General features: G+C 38.3%; 3 protein-coding genes across 14 annotated transcripts in view; 2 read left to right on the forward strand and 1 right to left on the reverse strand.

The window, feature by feature from the left end:
- The window catches only part of CHST8 (carbohydrate sulfotransferase 8), a 175,791-nt gene that overhangs the window by 150,740 nt on the left and 5,095 nt on the right, over positions 1–19,956 (forward strand). The gene's annotated exons all lie outside the window — the stretch shown is intronic.
- The window catches only part of KCTD15 (potassium channel tetramerization domain containing 15), a 207,883-nt gene that overhangs the window by 106,693 nt on the left and 81,234 nt on the right, over positions 1–19,956 (forward strand). The gene's annotated exons all lie outside the window — the stretch shown is intronic.
- Positions 1–19,956, reverse strand: part of LOC118172975 (bcl-2-binding component 3, isoforms 3/4-like) — a 48,567-nt gene that overhangs the window by 1,463 nt on the left and 27,148 nt on the right. For 4 of the 9 annotated variants that reach the window (XR_004753949.1, XM_035337187.1, XM_035337188.1 and 1 more), the window contains one exon: positions 10,815–10,959. The exons of 1 other annotated variant lie outside the window; for it this stretch is intronic. Coding sequence is in view for 3 of the 8 variants with exons in the window: in XM_035337187.1 (XP_035193078.1) it covers positions 10,905–10,959 (55 nt within the window). In the remaining 5 variants the exon portion in view is untranslated. Of the gene's footprint in view, positions 1–3,945; positions 4,072–5,449; positions 5,512–10,814; positions 10,960–19,172; positions 19,435–19,956 lie in introns of those variants that run through there. 4 more of the 9 variants (XM_035337192.1, XM_035337190.1, XM_035337189.1 and 1 more) reach the window with 3 other exon arrangements.

Here is a 19,956-nt window from a genome sequence, read left to right on the forward strand (position 1 = left end):
TGCATTATCCACTAAATGTTTTTCTGGATACCGGTGGTACTTGCAGAATTAAGTAGTTAGTATTAAGCACACTGGGTATTCATCTTACACCAAACGCTCCCTCTGTGGAAGAGAGCTGGCACACGTCCGTTACACTGCAAGGTAATGATTTCACAGGCATTGACCCAAGAGTAGATTGTCCATTAGCTCACACACATGTTCTGCCATGAATTCTGTTAGCACAGTCAAATAACATGATCACTATATTCCTCACTAATGCTGCCACAAGGCACGCAGCTGATGCATGCATGTTAGCTATGTGGATACAGAAGTGTTTTTAATGTCCATAAGTTCTGGAGGAGTGGGAGAACGGAGAGTTATGATCCTTTTATGCAAACTAAACACCAAAGGAATGATATCAAGAGATGAGAAATACCGAGGTTATAAGAAACTAATGATGCATGAAACTGCATCTTTTTGCTCTCCAAGTCACCCTGCAAATCAGGGGTACAAAGCAAAGGTCAGGAAAGTAATGTTTGGAAAGCAACAAAAATGTAGCAGTCAGAAAATCCAAAACATCACTAAAAATGTCACTATTGTGACTTGGTTAAAACCACACACTTAAGCATCTAACCAGAAGTGTAACACCTGAGCACCAGTCTCCTTTGATCTATAGTTTGCTGTCTGGACCTAAGCAAGCCATAACTTCAAGTTCTTTTCTTGTCAATAGGTAAAATACCCCAAAAGCAAGAGAGCTGTGCACATTGATTGGAAGTCTCCCAGCTGTTTTAGTATTTCCCACTTTATACTCACTGGCCACACATTCCATGTGCAGCAAAAGCATCAAAATGATGTACTTACATCAAAATCCTCCATACGTTTTACACTCTGGGAAAACAGCCATCATTTTCTGAGGTACAGAATCCTAATTTTACAGAGCAAAAGGCTTTTTAGCACAGTCCATGTATGTGGTCTGATCCTGGCACTCCAGAATGCAACAAGCGTGGTCCTGAATCAGGCCTTCCCTGCCTGACACAAGAGGGAACATTTGGCAGTCTACTGCAGTCTGCCAAATTCCAGAAATAGTTAAGAATTTACTGTGCATAATCTGTCTCATCACATCAGAAAAATCTTAATTTTTCCTCAGGTTACTTCACAGCACTCGAGCTATCACAGCAATATTTGCCTCTGTAGTTGCCTCAGCACAGCTGATCAGCTCTGTGGAACTCCAAGGCAAGTGTCAGCTGGGAGCACCAAGTATGCCTACAACATGTAAGAATTTACCGGGTGTTAAGGAGAGTTACGATTGTATCGGTAGCCTTACTACCTTCTTCTCCATGAAATTCTACAGAGTAATGCTCAGAAAGAAGGGGTGGGGGGGGGTGGGGGGAGGGGGAGGAAGGAGGAAAAGAACAAGACCCTGCTGCAAGTGGATTCATTATTTTCATTTTCAGGCAAGCACCTTCCTGCATTCTCCAGGGCTCCAGACAGCAAACAAACAATAACTGATGCTAAGTTTCTCATAAAAGCACAATCAATAATTGAAGTATAACTGTGGTACAGTTTACATGGGGTTGAGTTTCAAGCCTGGTAATTACTTTAGATCACCGATAAACAACTGTTCACTATTTGCAGGATTTCTTACGTGGTCAGCACGGCACAATTCCTTCCTCTCAAAAGATCAGACTTTTCTCAGAAAACATTGTCAGCTTTACATTAATGCATGCCCTTAATTTCACCCTATAGTAATAGGAAGAAAAAAGAGGCTGTAGGTCAGATGGAGTACAGGCATGGGCCTTGGATTTTCCCCTGCTAGATACCTAATACAAGAAATAGTAGCCTGGCTGTAGCTAGAGTCCCTTTCAAACAATTAAGTACTTGTAGTTTCATCTCCTTGCCGGTTTTATACTGCATACTGAAGGAGGCAAACTATTGATCTGATGGAAAGTCTTATTGTTTTGAAAAAATACAATCTCTATGGCATCTGCACAGCCTTTAGAAATACCATTTATTTACCTCTTCAGTTCTGCTTAAATATCTTCCAGTCCCAAGTACATGTTAAGTGCTATCTTTCAAGTGTAACATTCTTCTCCCTATTAATTATAAAAAAATGTAGATTTTTGTGCGTTATCAGAAAATGAAAGAAGGTCATGACATTCTAGTGGGCTTTTTCATGGTTTATGAAACCTTCATTAAACTTTTAGAAGACAAGACCTTGAGTGGCTTGGGAGAGCGCAAAAAACCTCAGAGTGCTTCTGGGGAACATCACCTGTAATTTATTCACTTTGAATGCTTTTTATGGTACAGCTCAAGACAGACGCATGACATGATTCCAACATCCACAAACCTAAGGCATGAAGTAATTGAATCCATAACCAGAAGCTGGTAAATGGGTAGTCTTATGAGTTATTCTGTAAGTGTTACATGGAGAACAGCTTGCTTCACAATCATTATTTTGCTGTAGTGCTGAAATCCCGTAATGAGGGCTTCATGCTGTTAGGATCCTAACCCTTGATTGTTAGAATATTTCAGTCATATTAAAAAAAGATGATGTATTGCAAGCAGAAAGGGAGAAAAAATAGTAATTGGAAGCTCAGCAGTGGGTTAAAGCAACAATTTATTTACCATTTCCTTCACATTAGATGAAACATTAACAGGATTATTAATAAAGATTCCGTGTTGGCTTTGTCACATATCGGTAATGTATAAAACTATTTTGTTCCCAAAAGCACGTTAGTGTACTTTTCTTAAGGCTATAGAGAAGTCTTATCTATTCTAATATTACTGAAAAATAGTAATTGTGTACTTGGTCAAATTAGAACATGACCTTTAAAGTAAAGAGGCAAAAAACAATACATCCAATGATATTGATTTCTCAGTTACAAGAGGTGAATGCATTAAAGGAACTGAACTAAAAATTAAAATTCAGCACTGATTTTATTAAAAATAAGGTACTGATGAAAAGTGATTCTCTTTGCAAGATGCTTTGCTAATTTCCATTGGAATTGCTATCACTATTGCAGTCATTAGAATCAGGTTTTCTGGGATCTATTTTTGGTCACATAGTTATAATTCAGGATTGCTTCAGGCTTTTTATTGTTACTTTCTCATTTAATTGAGCTCATTTTTTGGTCTATGACACTAGGAAAAAAACCTTTGCTCCCTTAGTTGCTCTGATGCCCAGGACAACCTGAGAACTTGGAAGGGGAAAGAAGCATAGAGAGGTAGCTTGACCAAAGACTTTGACCTCTGCAAATGTGAACTTATTTTGTTGTATAAAACAGTATTTCTTAACAGCTCACTTATGCATTGTTTGCCCGTTAGACTTTAAAAGAAAATCCACAGTTTCAGGATAAAAAACAACAAAAAATATATTCTTCTTTAAAGTATCTCAACTGAAATGAGTCAAATAGATTCAGGCTTCTGCCGTAGCACTTTCTCAAAACAGATCCTGTGTGGCTTTTTATTTTGAAATTCCTTAAGCGATTTTTTTTTTTAATAGAACATTTTAACAGTTTGCAGATTAGCAGAATGACAAGTTTATAGAAATCAAATGGATATGACATAATTAAGCAAGTATAAAAATCCTATAATTTTTTTGCTATTTCCAGTTCATTTACTTGAAGGGCAAATGTACTTTGGAAGTGATTTTGGTTTATATATTTTAAAAGAAACACATGTTTTATTATAAATATAATAGAACAAGTGATACATCTTAGGTCAGTCTTAGAACAATAACTTTTGAACATGAACCCAGCTGCTGCAGATAATGATTAGATGAACAGGCGCAAAACCATAAACAGGAAGACTTCTGATCTCAGGTTAGGGATGAGAAGGAAGCAGCTTGCTTTGAAATAATTATTTTACTGCAGAGCAGAAACGGCATAATAAGAACTTCACGCTGCCAGAAGCTGTAACCCTTGATTGCTGGAATACAGCTGTCACATTAAAAATGACACACTGCCAGGAGATTGGCATAGCTGCAGTAATCGTAGACCTCACATCTGTGCTACGCTTACCCAATTAGGGAGATCCTTAGTGCAAGTCTAGGCCAAGGTTAATGAAATTATTTCATGTTTTATTGTAGTAGTGCTGTTAAAAAATACATGGAAAAGTAGATTAAAACTTATTTTGATTAACAGTGGTAAAAATTGAAAAGCCAGAGGCTCCTTCTCTAAAAAACATCTTTACAAAACCACTGCACAGAACCACAAATGTTGTAATGAAATTGTTCAATTTTAACTGAATACTTTAAAGATAAATGCTTAAACCAAATCAAATAAGATTATTTTCAATACATTCCTGATTTAGGATAATTAAAAACATCATAAAGGTAGAGCACATTTCTGCAAGAAATCCCACATTTCTATAAGAAAACCTACTCCTGCATACACGAGCCATGCAACCTTTGGTGCACTTCAGCTCTTTACTCCACCTCCAAGGACAACGAGCACTAGTGATACTTGCAAACCTGGAATTGCACACCTGCAACTGCACTCCGGATTGTTGCAAACCTGGAACTGCACACTGCCAACAGAAAGAACAACTGGCCTAGGACTGAGCTATACTTTTTCAAAAGAAAACAAAACCAAGTCCTTTCATGGCTGATAAGGCAGTGCTTCTCTGAGCAGACAGCACATAGGAACTTGCTGATAATCACCTACGTTTCAGCAAGAGGGGAAAAATCCACTGAAGATTCATGGACAAATATTTCATTACCGTGAATATCTTCATTACCATGATTATATTAATTATTTGGCTATGCTTCTTTTTCAGTCTTGAAACTAGGGCAAACTTTAGCTCTGGAAATAAATGCCTCATTGTCAGAGTCTGCACAGGAAAACTCTGAAGTTCCTAACTCTGAAGACTTGAGGGGGCTCTCTTTCAAGGTGAAAAGTAACCCCACGAATTAACATTTGGTAATAGGAAAAAGGGAACAGTTGTAAACAGTTTTCAGGCTGAATTCAGCAGAGAAGTCAAAAGTAACCAGCAATAATGACAGTGCAAATAAAGACTTGCACTGGTCTGTAAAGAAAGGTGCGTGTTGTTCCAGAGTCATATTGCTGTGCCTGGGCAGGCCCGCAAGGAAAGGAAACCTAACCAGACACTCCAACACATGGCAGGCTGTGGGGGCCATTGGTTGCCTTTTTTTTTTTTTGGCTTTGTTTTTAAGCTTTGTAACAACAATTTGGAAGAGATGAGGAAGACATGGAAACCTCCCTAGAACCACTACTTTCGTTTCACCAGGAGCCCTGAGTAAAGGCAGCATGACTTGCACTGGCACAGACCCAGACTACTGGAGTCAATGTCTAGAGAGGAGAGAGGAAAAGAGTGAAAGAGAAAAGGGTAACGCATCTCACGTTACCTATCTTGAACAACGAAAATCATGAATCAGCCTCAAAAGTACCATCATTTTAGCTTAATAAGTTTAAACCTTAAAATAGCAAGTAGTTAATTGCAAAGTAGTTACTTTGCCATGTCTTTAGGTCCTGTTCTCCTCGCAACCAATTTCAGCACATACATTGACAGCAGCTAAAAGAGAGAAAAATCACCTCATAAAAGAATGAATAGAAGTACTCCACTTCCCAGAGTCTTCCAAGAGGAAAAGGGAGAGATAATATTGCAAATATCCCATACTTGTGTGGCAAAAGATCCATTTACCAAATGTCCTGCTGTGAGAAACAATGGGGGAATTTAAATGGTCACCAATTACAACTCCAGAAACCCACAGGAGCTTACGGGACTTCACTGAGCACTGAGTTACACACCTCTGCACCTGGGGGAACAGAGTTCGGAGACAGGTGCCACAGAATTGCCTGAAGAAATGAAGACACATCTTTTGCATTCTGGCATTTGGCCAGACTGAGCAAAAAAATGAGGAAACAGCTAATTGATATGTTTTTCATAAGTATAAACTAGAGATAGAAAACAGCTTTCTCAGTCAAAAATTACCTTTTTAATGGTAGCAGGCAAGAGGAAGGTTATTAGTCTACACTTAGAATGAAGCCTTCAAATTACCTAGCCAAATATTTTTCTGTGTGCATACTTGTCTAGAGTGACTTAGCACTACATGCAAAGGATTTCAAGCTCCCTCACGCTCATTTCTCCCTCTGTCCCACTAGAATTTGTTAATAACCTAGATAAGCAGTGAATAAATTAAACACCATGAACACCACTACCACTTATCAAAATGAATGAAGAATTTCTGTAGTACTTGTACTGTTATAACGTGAGCATACTAACACAGCACGACAAAAGCAGCTGCAGCATAACTGACTGGAGCTACATTAATTTTCAAATAATTTGTACTTGAACCATTATCTAATACATAAAAAAAGTTTCACTCATGTAATGAAACCCACCACAACTGTGAATCTAGTCATTACGATTCTAATGGATACGAAGCCATTTCTACCAGTACAGACTTGGCTCACAGCAGGTTCATAGTTGCACGCTTCATTAAATACATACACTTACAAAATCCAATTGCTGGAGAAAGATTTTTAATATTTTCTCTTTTAAATTGCTCGACCTCTTACATCAAATTGTGTCATGAATTGCCAAATAAGAATAGTGTTACCAGTCTATCTGATAGCCTGCTGTACACAAAGCAGTGCCAGGCACAGAATGCAAAGATGCTGGCACCTTGCTGCTGAGATGCCTGCAGCTATTTGTAGGGCTGGCTGTCAGTCATGAGAATTTGTTAAACAACTCTTTAAAATGTGACAAGGAAGATTAACGTTAAACTCCGTGTAACAGATCCTGTTTTCTTCAATTTATATTCCCATTACTTTATTTTTCCTACATTAAGGGTAGACAAGGCTATCTGGCCAGCAAGGATTAATGAGAATAGAGGAAAATGCATTTCCAATATTTTGTTATTATGCCCTACCAAAGAATTTAATAAGTTGAATTTTCCTATTAATGCAATTGAAAATTTAATGAGCTTCTTAATTTATGACTTCACTAGGCTTGAATTATAAAACAATAATACAAGCTGCACTCTAATTGCCTGAGTGTGTCTGAAGATGACAGGGTGTTTAGGCTTTCACTTTAGCATCTAATCTAAATATATTAACAAATAGCACAAAATCTTTGCAGTCATTCAAAGAAATAGGACAGAATTAATTATTTTTCTGTGACAAAGCTGTGCTATTAAAGCATTATCCTATCCATATCATGGTGGAGGATCTCCAAGTTCCTTGCTTAATATTAATAAAGTTTTGTGGTACCCTTGAGAGGCTGTTAAGAAAGATTATTCCCTCTGAACCAATAACTGGAAACGAGATCGAGCTGGTAGTATCACAAAAATGTAGGGTCTATGCCAGGGGTTGGAAGGTACTGAATGCACTCAGCTTTTTTAAATGTGCCTGGAGCTGTAGACGTGTATCACGTCAGATCAAAGAGCAGGCTCCATCTTCTGTTCTGCGATACCGCAGCCTTTTCCTGAATGACTCCCCCATTCATTTCAAAGCTTACTGGTGCTACACCGTTACCAAAAAGGTCACTGTGCTGATCAGCTATGGGTCAGCAAAAGCATTACAGCTGGGAGCCCCTGTAGTCTGACGCTGGGCAGCTCCACACAGCATCTTTAGCTCTACCTGAGCAGTGCTGCATAACAAACAACAGCACAAAGCAACAGCTGGATTCTGCTTGTTCAGGCCAGAAGCTGTCATCAGTGCAGATCCTTGCTACAGCAGGCCTGGTCAAAAAGGATGTTTTCCATATGAAATTCAGATTTTGAATTTATCTGCACTTACCCTCAAACAAGTTTTTATATCAGACAAAATCTGGAAATTTTCAGGAGTTCTAATATTCATTCTGAACATCATTTTTGTTTCAACAGTTCTCTGCTGTTTCATGGCAGTTTAATAGCAGCATTAGCTACAGAATTGTGATGTTGCATAGGAGCTGATGTTCTATTTTCATTTCTAAAAATCATTGTCAGTAATCAGTTCTTTTGTACTGTTCTCTTACACAAAGGTGTCACCCTTTTTTCAATCTATGGGCTATGTTACTAGACTTCAAAAAAGCAGCACATTCATTGCAAGTGACCTCAACGACATCAGGTAGTTCCTTCTTGAGGAGACAAGGCATTGGGCTTTTTGGTTATTGGCAAAGGTAACTTCACAGGCACACTCGGAGTTCAGGGATGGAGAAGAAAAGAATGAAAAGAAGGAAGCCATTTATAGGCATTAGTATTCAAACTGGCTTTCTCCAAGCCTCCTCCTCCCTCTAAAGAAAACACATAGGGAAGCACACGAACACAAGTAGCTGCAGGGTCTAGCAGTGCCATTTGTCACTGCCAAGATTCATCAGCGATACAGGATTACAAGAGGGAACAACTTAAAGGTTAAGGATTTATCTAGAACATCTGAAACAGATACTAAACTGAGATTTATAGCAAAGTGCTTGATGAAAATTAATGTTTACTGTCTAAGCTATCGTTACACTAGAAACAAAGGAACTCGTTCCTTTGCCAGGAGCTACCAGTCACCTCTTCCACTGGTTACCAATACTTATGAACAGGTAGATATGTTGAAGGTTTTGCATTTTGACTTTACGAGGCAGAAAATTTGAGGAGAAAAGAAAGTTGCACCTATCCCAGTACATTCACCTGGGTGGAACACTAAGCGCAGGGGCAAAGACTTTGGAGATGCCTGCAAGAGACAGCCTTTAAGTGTCTGAATGTGGTTCACTGACTAGTGAGACCAAGACCCCAGGAGCAATAAAGGCTTTTATAAAAGCTAATAAAGCTAGCTTTATTGGTTTTGTGGAGCCATCATCAGCATTTTCCTTTCAATATCTATCTAATGACATGCTTTTAAAAAGAGTTATAGGCTTGTAAAGATCAATGAAAAAATAACGGCCCGTGAGCAGAGGCATTACAAGCCTGCCATCCCCACGCCCCTGCTGCTACGTGGCTTCACCATGATCAGATGGGAGACGGGCACGACGGGACTGGGCCAGCTGCCTTGCAGGATGCGAGCCACAATCCAGGCAAGTTTTTAGCCTTACCACGTAACCCAGTTAGGAGTCTCATGCAGTTGTACAAGAATACGTTTTTATGATGATACCAGAAAAACAAATGTTTTCATGTATGCTAAACATAGCAGCTTCAGCTATAAAAAGAGAAGAAAAATTGCAGATTTCCACATTATGCTCCTTGCAGGAAGTGTATTTTACCCATCCCTCAATTTGAACGATGAAAGTCAGCTAGAACATTTTCTGCTCTTATTAGATCATGTTTAGCAAGATTTAGGTTCTTAGTGCTGTAACTTACAGTCTTAGACACTACACAGATTTTTATTTAATTTAAAAAATTCAATTGGAATTAAATCAGCATTATTCTTATAAAAATAATGGCTACAGTAGGTTTGTTATTATCTCTATTTCAACAAAATATTTATCCTTCGAAAAAGGGAGATTTTATTCAGTAGTTTTGAACTAGTAGTAGCTTTCTACATGTCAAATACCTAAATGTTTGTTTGGATTAAAGGAAACATTAAATACAGGTAAGCATTATTAAAACTAGCTGGAAAAAAAATCACTTGCTTCAGGGTTTCTGCATTACTTTAGTTTAGTATTAAATAATTATCTATTTCAATAACAAAAGAATTAGGGTTTCTCAACCCCTGTATAGTCTTAAGACAAGAGAAATCCCTATCTGGATTTCTAGTTGGGTTAACATTTATTCTCTATACAAAGCTACATGCAAATAAGGGAAGGTGGGAAACATTCAAAACATTACAAATCCTTATAGGAATGTCTTTGAGATATTTGCATATATTCATTTTAGTTATTGTGATGCCTTTAGGGTATAGATAGAGAAGAGCCTGAGAATAAGCAGCAGACAGCAGGGAAAACTGATGCACAGCAATAAATCAGATTATTTATTTTTAGAAGTCTTGAAGTATGTTTTAAGGAAAGCAGCTAGTTTTAGATCTCTGTAGCCTTAATATAATACAAAGTTCTCCTGTGTTCTCTTATAAAGGTGAAAACATCACTAAAGGTAACCAAAGCAAGCTTAAACAACCTTGGCTATGCAGATTTTCAGAATATGACCAGGATCTAGTGTTTTTAAAACTGTTAAAGCCTCATGATTTAATAACCTCAGAACATATCTCCATCTGCATTAGTCTGAAGCATTCTACAGAACCAAATAAAGTTACAAACACCCACCCTAAAAATCATGCAAGTGGCTCACATATACACAAATTAACTTTTGTAAGGAGTTTTTGTTCTCATTTTCTGCACTGGTTAGTACACAGTGACTTTAGGCCAGGGAGGCTGGGAAGCCGAAATACTGGTTAGTAACGCTTAAAAAAGTTTATATCAGAGATTCTGATTCTAAGCTTTTCAGATGATACTGCTTCTCCATAAAAATAAAGAATTCAATGAATCATGCAGTCTTTGAGTTCCCCAAGCTAACACACCAGCATGAAGCTAGAATGGCTGGTAGATGGAAAAATATTTCAGTATATTGGCAAGAAACAAGCTTCCTAAAGACCACGTTCCTTATCTTTCCCACCGTGTATTTCTGTTATTACAAATGTAGTTTGAAAGCCCTGTGTGAAGAGTCTGACAGTCACCAAGGAAATCACTCCTATTGCTTCCTCCAGCACTTGCTGTCAGTCGGGCAATTACCACCTTCCCGAAAGGGGGAAAAGGGAAGTGATGTAACAGACAGGCTGAAGCCCCATTTGTTTATGAGCAAAACTGAGCTATGGGTTCAAACTGCAGAGGTAAAGGGAGATGACTTCAATGCTTTCTACATATATTCTTCTAGAAGATTGGTAGTGCACCACATACAAGGCAAACTAGTGAACGTATCATTTTTTCACAAATTCCTCCAAAATCAGCATGAGAGGTCTCAAGAATATACTCTGAAGAATTTTGTGCAAACAAGCCAAATGTTCAAGCAGTTATGGGAAGGGATTCAAAGTGATGCATTTTCTCCAAGATAATGGAATCTTTGTCCTGCAGAGCAGAACTTCAAGTTACCCAAAATCAGAAGAGGTGTACCACTTTCGGCTCATTTCAGCTTAAAAGAAGGTTTAGAACAATGGTAAAGACAGGAATGAATCTAAGATTGCATGAAAAGCATAAAGACAATTACTGCTAAAAGGCAAAGCTAGATTTGCATCAAGAAAGAGACATGTAAATTCATTCTAAATGGTGATTCAAAATAATATCTCATCCTGATTCAGTCTATGTTATATAGTTTATGACATCTTCACTTTTTAGATAATTAAAGCTTCCCCTACAGGGCATCACAACAGTTATAAAAACGCTGTCCCTTTGTAAGGGAGGAGGAAAGGTTGGAAAAGAGTGAGAGTGTGTGAAACCACAACGCTTTTTGTATAAATCATCTTGCTGGTTTAGTTATTCTCAAGGCAGAGATACAAAGATATGAAAAAGATGCCTTAAAAATATGCAGAATCGAATGTTGGTCATGTTTGTCTTCCTAAAGTAAAATCCCCACTAAAACTAAAAGGCAACGGACAATTTTAGTAAATATTTTCTCTTTAACAATTCAGCATGAAAAAGCTTGATTTTTTGAAAATTGTAGTTTTCCAAAAGATTTGGATTCGGTGGAGCAGCACAAACTTCCCAACCATTTTGGAAGGGAAAGTACTGTGAGAAGACACAGCATGAGTAAAAAGATTAGGAGACCAGTTTACCATCACCCACAAAATTAGTAACGCGTAACTACTCTAGCACTAACAAATAGTTTTTAAACTTACACTTCCAATTCTGATGAGAGCAGCATAACTTGTGATAATAGAGTTCAGAGTTTTGAGTTTTGTTTTTTGTTTTTAATATTCAATTTCTGAACAATAATTAATAAAGCTGTAGGAACTCAGCTACTGAAGTAAAAATATTTTATCTCCCCCCCCCCCCCAACCACCTCTCCGTTCATATGGACCCTTCCTGGACTAGTGTACCTTTCTAGATGCTAGAAAAATTAGACACTACAGATGGTTAAGAGACTGCCAAAGAAAGGCAAGTATATTAAAGCCCTCCTGTTCCTGCAGCCACAGCAGCGGGCTGAACAGGCAGAAATGGCACCTACAGGAGATGGGGAAGATTGACCAGAGAATGCCTTCCTTTTCTCCCTGCTATAGTAGCTGTGTCCCCTTTTAAAGACAAATGTTGCTCATCCAGGTGTGGAGATAAAAAGAACAATTGCCAGTCCCTGCAGAAGGCTCTCTCTCACCCTGCCACCTGAGGGTATACTGCCACACCACTGCTGCATCTTCCCTTTTACTTCTGTCAGCTGGAGAGAGGAAGGCAAACGCAGTGACCTGGCAGAGGCAGTGACTAGTAAAGTGAACAGGAAAAAACATGTGGATAGGGAAAGTTTTTCTCCTTTAGCAGCAGCTCCTTGTGCATCCCATCCAAAGAGTCGGTAGTCACACGTGAGATGCCAAAATGGAGATGTGGAGGTATGCTGGGAAGCGTGTGGGGAAAGAGGCACCAAAGCTATCTGCACAGGAGGGAGGCCAAGCTATGGATGGACCGTGAGATAACCAGTTCCTATTGGTAAGAGCTGTAAGCAGTGGTTAGCAGAGTGATCATCCTCTAAGCCCTACTCTTGCTGAATTGCCTTACATGGGTCCAGAGGGCCAAAGGATACAATGCTCCATTAAGCTCACGCCACGTGTTCCATAAGCACATGAACCTGTCAAACTCAAGCAGGCCCCACAAGCATTAAGAAAACCTCAGCAGCACATGCCCGTATTTACCATAGCCTAGCACAAGAGCTTAGACCTACTGAGAGACTCTGATAGCAAGCATTTATGGGGTGTTTTTCCCATTTCTACCCTGAGTAAGTTTGTTTCAAGTCTTACTGGGAAAAATCTAAAGCTTTTCATTCTCTCCCCCCGTTTGGTACCCTTTCCTCAAGTAACTAGGAATTGTTTCTTCTAGGGTTGCCTAGGGTTAATAAGTTGGAGATTTCTCAAGCAGCAGAATTAATACTCAGGATCCCATCCCATTCACCACAACTAGAGAATTCCTGTCCTTTAAAAATCCCTCCTGTCTTCAAGCACTGTCCCTTACACTAAGGTAAGGAGACATTTGACAAATTGTCCAGACATGAGGTTCTGCTTCCCAGGTGTCTAACTACCAGTTTTCATTGACATTTACATAGCCAAGTAGAAAACATGAAAACCAAACTGCCACTTTACTGATGGAGAAGCGCCTGCTGATATGCCTAGTGGCCCCCAGAGACAATAACAATATCTGACTGCCTCTTAGACCTGCTGGGATTGTTTTGTCAGGAATAGGCACCACTCTTTGCATCTGAGTTTTGATGGAGTTTTATGCTATCTGGCACTATAACCTTGAAATCCTCCAAGGTCTTCGACACATCAGCATTGTTGCTTGTTTCTTTATTAATTGGACTTGAAAACAGTTCACTTAATTTGTGCTTCAACTCAGTCATCCTTAATTTCTTAAATTCCTTGAAACAACATTAAAGCATCTGGAGGCTTCACCATATTAAAACTATTTCACCCAGAGGCCTCTAATCTGTTCTCACTCCTCTGTTTTAAGTACACTTCTTACAGCTACCTTAGAGCATGCATCTCTGATTTCTTGGAAAAGCACTGTTATTATTTTCAAGCATATAAAAGGTGAGCTACTGCCACATAACACACTTCTGGTGAAACATGCTGCTAAAGACAAACCCCTCAGTACAGTGCCCAGAGTAGAACAACTATCAGTCTAGGTAGAGGGTGATTACAACCCCTTGTGCAGGCAGAAAGCGTACCATTTTGGAAGATGAACTTCACACTAGCCACATGAAGTATGTCATGAATACAGATGAACTCCCATGTGTTACATGGATACTGGAAGTAGTCAGAACTTTGTTTTTGACCAACGCCATTTCTTCCTCTTTCTTACTGATACAAAAATTAATCCAAGCAAATTCTTATGCAAACATTCTTCTACCAATGAGTCATTAAAGGCTGTACAGAGATTAAGTGCAAGTGAGCTCCTTCACAAGGGAAAGGAAATCCTCCACAACAAGAAGTGGTAGGACTCCTCCGCTCAATGCCAATGAGTAGTGACTAATGCTACTACTTTTCAGATGCACATTATTCAGGAATAAAAATCCTGGCAAAGACCTCAACCCATCATACTCAGCTCCCCGGGAACTTTTATCTGTTTGTTCCTCACATCACAAATCAAACTCTGCCCAAATAACACCCATCTTGCACCATACTTTGTAATTAAGTCACAGATGTTAACTTTCTTTTTTGATAGTACATATTGGTCACATACCAGGAAGACTTATCAGTAATTAAGCATTAGAAAAGCAGAAAGAAACAGTATCAGTCCCAGCTAATTGATCGCAACACAACACTGTACAGCATTTGGATGCACATCTGTAGTATTTGATCCATGGTCAATCTATCAGATCAATGAGCTTAGTCACTCAGAGGCATGTCTGCATAGATTTGCCTTTCAAGTTTTGCCTGCAGCCTTTTCTTCCCATTTGCACTCTCCCACCCCCAAAGAGACATCTCTCCATAGTGACATGAAAGCAGTCCAGAACTGTACTCATCTTCCTTTCTTCCTTCCATTAGGAAGGCCACTGAAACTTCTGCACAATTTCTTGGAACATTTTTGGGGTTCTAGGTGAGCTGTTCTATCAACTCACTCCTTTCTCCACTACAGTCACAAGTTACCTACAGTGCTTTCCTGGGATTCATTGAAACTCCTGCAGTTACCTGAACAGTTTGTACAGGATGCTACATGTAAATACACTGCTGCATTTTAAACCTTAGTTTTTTACTTTTTAATAAGCCTGAAAAATGTGTCATGTCCTTGTCAAAGTCATACTATGAAGGCTATTGCTATGCAAGTATTAAAAATGAGACTGGAGAGTAACTGAAAGATATTAAGTAGATATAGCAACTAACTGCTGATAGTGCCTGAAAGCTACTGATTATAATTAACAATATTCCCGGGTATGGATCCATAGAAAGGATAAGGAATGCAATAGCACAGGTTTGGCTTTCCTTCTTTCTTTGTAAAATTCTTATCAAATACAAATTAAGTCAGAAAATTTCACTTGCTAATAATTGTATCTAAATAGCAAAAAAAAATGAACAAGTAGCGTTACCTTCCTCATAAGAAGTTTATAAGGAACTGCTTCTTGTATTCATTCAAATTAAGCTTGCATCGTAAAGTTACTATGCATTTTCCTTTGCTTTATCAGCTATCAAAGAAACAGACCAAGTGCAAGTTACATAGCTGGTAGCCAAGAAGATGGAAACGGGGTATTTTAGAACATAAGAATATTATGAAAAAACAGCAGTATGTGTCAGTGTAAGGGCCTATGTTCTGTTGTTCTCCTGGAAGACGGAACTGGAAAATCCTGATAACTCTTTGAGTTGTAACAGTCTTCTCCTCAAACAACTTATGAACTCAGCAATGGAGTAGTAGGTGGGTGAAAACCTCATTAAAAGTCTGAATGCAAATGAATAACCTTATGGACAAGACTAACAGCATAGCTTCAAAAAAAAAAAAAAGGGAAAAAAAAAACACCAAGCAAAAACCAGTCAGCTAGCAAAGAAAACAAATGTAATGACATAGGATTTCTTACCAGTGTACTTAATTCAAAAATACATTCAGCAAAACAGACAAAGGGCAACTTGGACAAGTGGTAAAAAAGCTTTATGAGAAGAAAGCACAATAGCAGGCAGATAGGCTGGGTATCTCATCCAGGTCTCTGGAAAGCACTGTATAGATAAAAACATTATGAAGATGGCGGCCACATTTAGAAGTGATGGGTATCAGCCCCATGCAATGATCATTTACTCCAAGAACCCTTTACTAGAGAAAAAAAAAAAAAGCATAGAATGTTGTGTACAAAAGATGGCCCATGTCAGAAAAAAAGTCAAGAGGCAGGAGTACTGCCTAGAAGCAAGCTAATCAGGAAATCAAGAGGGAAGCAATGACAGGGCGGTAGAAGCCACAAGTCAGCAAGCACTGTACTTCAGGACGATGACTGCGCTGTTTCACTCGATTCTGATGTACAGGATTGGTTACTGCTACCACAAACGAACCGGGAATACCAAGTTTCTTGACAGTATTAAAGTCCTCAAGTGACAAACGTTAGAAGTCATTTAATGTGTGTACTGATCTCTTCTTTGGTTTGCCCATTTGTAATTTTTTCTTGTTCAAACTGATGGATGAACCTAACAATTATTTGCAGGGTATGCCCTTCAGAATTGCATTGCTTTCCCCACGTACAGTACTTCTGTCCTGAGACTCCCTAACATCATTAAGATGGAAAGGCATTTCAGCCACAAAAAGCCAGAGTAATTGTGCTTTGACCAACTGAAGTGCACACTGCCATACGTAACCCATGATACAAGTGCAGCATGGTACCGTGTTGCCTGCTGCCTATGGGACAGAAAAACTGCAGGTTTGCCTGGTTTAGAAATATGAAGTATCTGTTTCACTTAGATTCAATGCCTACCTCTCTGAATCTGACTCTGATCAATAAGAAGCACAAGATCAGTATGAAACAATTCAGTTTGTGCACTTAGGAAAGTGGAAAACGAGGGAAAAGATGGCTTTTTTTTTTTTTTTTTTTTTTTTTTTTGAAGTATCCCACTACGCCACAACTGCTTAGGAATAAGTCACTTGTCAGAGTATCTAAAATACATTGCATTATTGCATTTCAGCTAGTAAAAATAGCATGCGTGACAATGATGGGATTTGTTTTCAGTCACAAAGCAAAGAACTTGGGAAAAACAAGTTTTCTGATTTACAAAGGAACCTGCATATGAAAGAAGGCTTATTAAACAAAAAGGTAAAAAATTAACTTCGTAGCTTGGCAAACTTCTTATCCCTTCCCAAACAAGAAAGAAGTTCTTTATTCCAACAGTTATACTTAACTGCTTAGAGCTCTCAAGGGCTGACTCCTTTGGAAACTGAGAAATGGCCGGAGAAACATTCTATCCATCCCTTCCTGGGCAAAGGAAATCACCACCAAGCCTTTTAAGAAGCTTACAGCTTCTTTAAGTCAGTAAGATGGACTTAAGAATCGGGTTCTCTGCCACTAAGAATAATGAGAGGTTGACTTTGCATACCAGGATGAGAGGCATAAGAACAGAAAAAGGTTTAACCGGATGCATAGCAAATGAACAGTTTTTATTTAATACATTAAGACAAGAAACAGATTTGTTTTCCATAACACCTTTATGTTATTTATCTTTTATTAGATAAAATCCAATCTTGTCAGATGTTGCTGTTAATTTATGTACGTCTGAAGAGCATGGAATATCCCACCTAATTTTTCCCAATAAGAAAAGATTTTTCACCATCGACTCTGCTGGCAAGGACAATAGTAAAGCAATAGAACATGAGTAAGCAGTACCAGTTAAAATGGAGTTAGTCAAGTGCAGACATTCTTTGTTTTGTAATGATTACAAGCTTCACCTTTTGTTATGCCCTCCAAAAGGCTGGATTACAGGCAGAACAGACACTGAAAACTCTTCATATAGGGAAAGAAAGGTACAGGGACAACAGTTATTGGGAGGAACAGAAGCATGAATAGTCAGAGCAGGAAAAGTACAAAAGGAAGCGCTGTAAACATTAACAGAAAGATGTAATTGAGCGCTGGCAAGGAGTCAACAATTGCATCTTCTGTGTAAAAAGCTGGAATAGTAAAACTCTACATCACAAAGTGTAGTAGAAGTAAAAATCACTAAATGGCACACACCTTAGCAATGGCTGTCAGAATAAAATTATGTTACAGGAATGCTTAACACCCACACGGAAAGAGGTGCATTCCAAGCAAGCTCCCCAGTAATTCACTCTTTCAATTCATACAGAAATAGAATCATTCTTGTCGTGAATATAATTATTCTGCCACCAGATACAAAAAGGTGCTATAGGAGTAAAGATGCTATGGAGACCTGGTTTGATTGCCTTCACCTGCAGAGTGACAAATACATTTTTTGGTCAGCTATTAGGAGGTTCTGTGTCTCCCTGCATGTAACTTGCCACTGACAGAGAATACAATAAGGTTTGTTTGCATCATCTTTAACATTGCAACAATCAGTGTAACATTAGACATGAGCTGAAGTTAGACACTACAGTGTCTTGGAAACACATGACTTTGCAATTCTCTGTAAAACAGGGATGCCTGTCCTGTCACTAAGCATCTAGCTATGACAGTGGCTCAGCATTGCATCAGTTAACCAAAACATCGCTGTAAAAGTTTACTTACCTGTGGAAAATGACACTGCATACTTTCAGCTTCACTGAGGACTCAGAGATGTTAGATTATATAGACTTACTGTGTGGATTCACTTCTTGATACACAACTGAAGATGTCCTACCATTTTGCTACACCTTCAGTACCTTGCCTCATCAATTTCCCCCTATTAAAATGAGGTACTGTGTATGTAGCTTAGATTGCGACTTTAAAGGTGCTTTGTTGTTGTTGTTTGTTGTTTTTTTGTTTTTGTGTGTGTGTACGTGTGTGTAGTTTTTCTTCAAAAAAAAATTTTTACATATAAAAAGGAAACGCATAGTAAACAAAATAGATACACACCATATATAGTTTTTCCTATTGATTAGGTCTCAATTTCAGTATAAAAGCATTTTCTAACAGTTTTAGTTAAGAAAGCATTCTAAGCATGTACACTGTAGTTTTAATATATGTAAAAACAAGTAGTTCACAGAAGCGGCAACTGTATTTTTCCACTTTAATTAGTAATTTAATTAAAATATGTAAACAATTAGACATTGGAATAAGTTAGGATAAGAAATGTTAAGTTCATGTATACCAGCACAAGCTAACAACTTCTTTTTTTTTCCTTTTTGGAAATTTAAAGTGATCTGACCAATATTTTTGAGAAAATCCTTTTGAAACTAAAGATTTCTCATACTAATCAGAATTCTCAGTACTAAACCACTACTGATTCTGTGGTTAAGTATGTGTTGTCTTCTTTGAATAAGCACATAAAACTGAAGTGCATGAGAATAGGACACTTGACACTGATGTTCATGCAATGATATTAACAGCCCTTCCAGAGTATATGTATTTCACAAATCAGCTAGGATGAAGCAAACAAGTATAAACTGCTCACAGAAGTCCACTAAAGGGAAAGAGTCAGATGCAAACTTGAAGTTATCATTTTTATTAAAAAATATTTCAGCTGTAGTGCAGTCTCAGAACAGAGGAAAACACCAGAGGCAAACCAAAATTAGGTCTTGAAACAAAGACAGAGGAGAAGGCAGAGAGGCAAAGCTATATAATATTATATGGGGAAGATGAAGGCCCTTTTATTGTGTTGCTAGTAGCGTTCAAAAAAAAGAAAAACTCACAATGGGACTGACTATATGGTAGGACTGGATGAAGCATAAGGCTCATATTTCATGAAGACAACAAAAGCAGTCGTATAACATAGGCCAAGCTCAGGTCTGGAAATTCATGGTTGCACAAGAGGAAGAGAAAAAACACCATGAAAACTGACATAAACGATGTACAATTGATAAAATGATTGCATCTCTTGGCTATTCTGTCTGAGCATAGTGAGATGTTGGTCACTGTCGTGTCCAGCACCAAATACTTAACAATCACGAACTTTACGTGGACACAGACACCCGTGGGTTCTTTAAGGCAAAAAGAAATTACTATCCATGTTTCTTACCAGCTCTCAGATATTATTGCCAAAATGCAATGATGCAGTGTAACGTTAAGTTTAGATTTGATTAGCAGAGTAGGTCTGTGCGATATAATTTCCCTGAATTCTCCATAGTTGAGGGTTTTTTCCCCAAGTAACTTTAAATCTGAAGTGACAGACTGCATCATGAGAAAGACAGCTAAAAGAAGCCAACTCTGAGAAGTCACAAATTCAGAAAACATTGAAGAGATTGGCAAGTGCTTCACCAAACATTTACATTGAACATGAATTGTTGTTCTGATTATGTGTTAACACCAAT

The sequence above is a fragment of the Oxyura jamaicensis genome, chromosome 11 (genome assembly GCF_011077185.1).
Source record: "Oxyura jamaicensis isolate SHBP4307 breed ruddy duck chromosome 11, BPBGC_Ojam_1.0, whole genome shotgun sequence".
NCBI lineage: Eukaryota > Metazoa > Chordata > Aves > Anseriformes > Anatidae > Oxyura > Oxyura jamaicensis.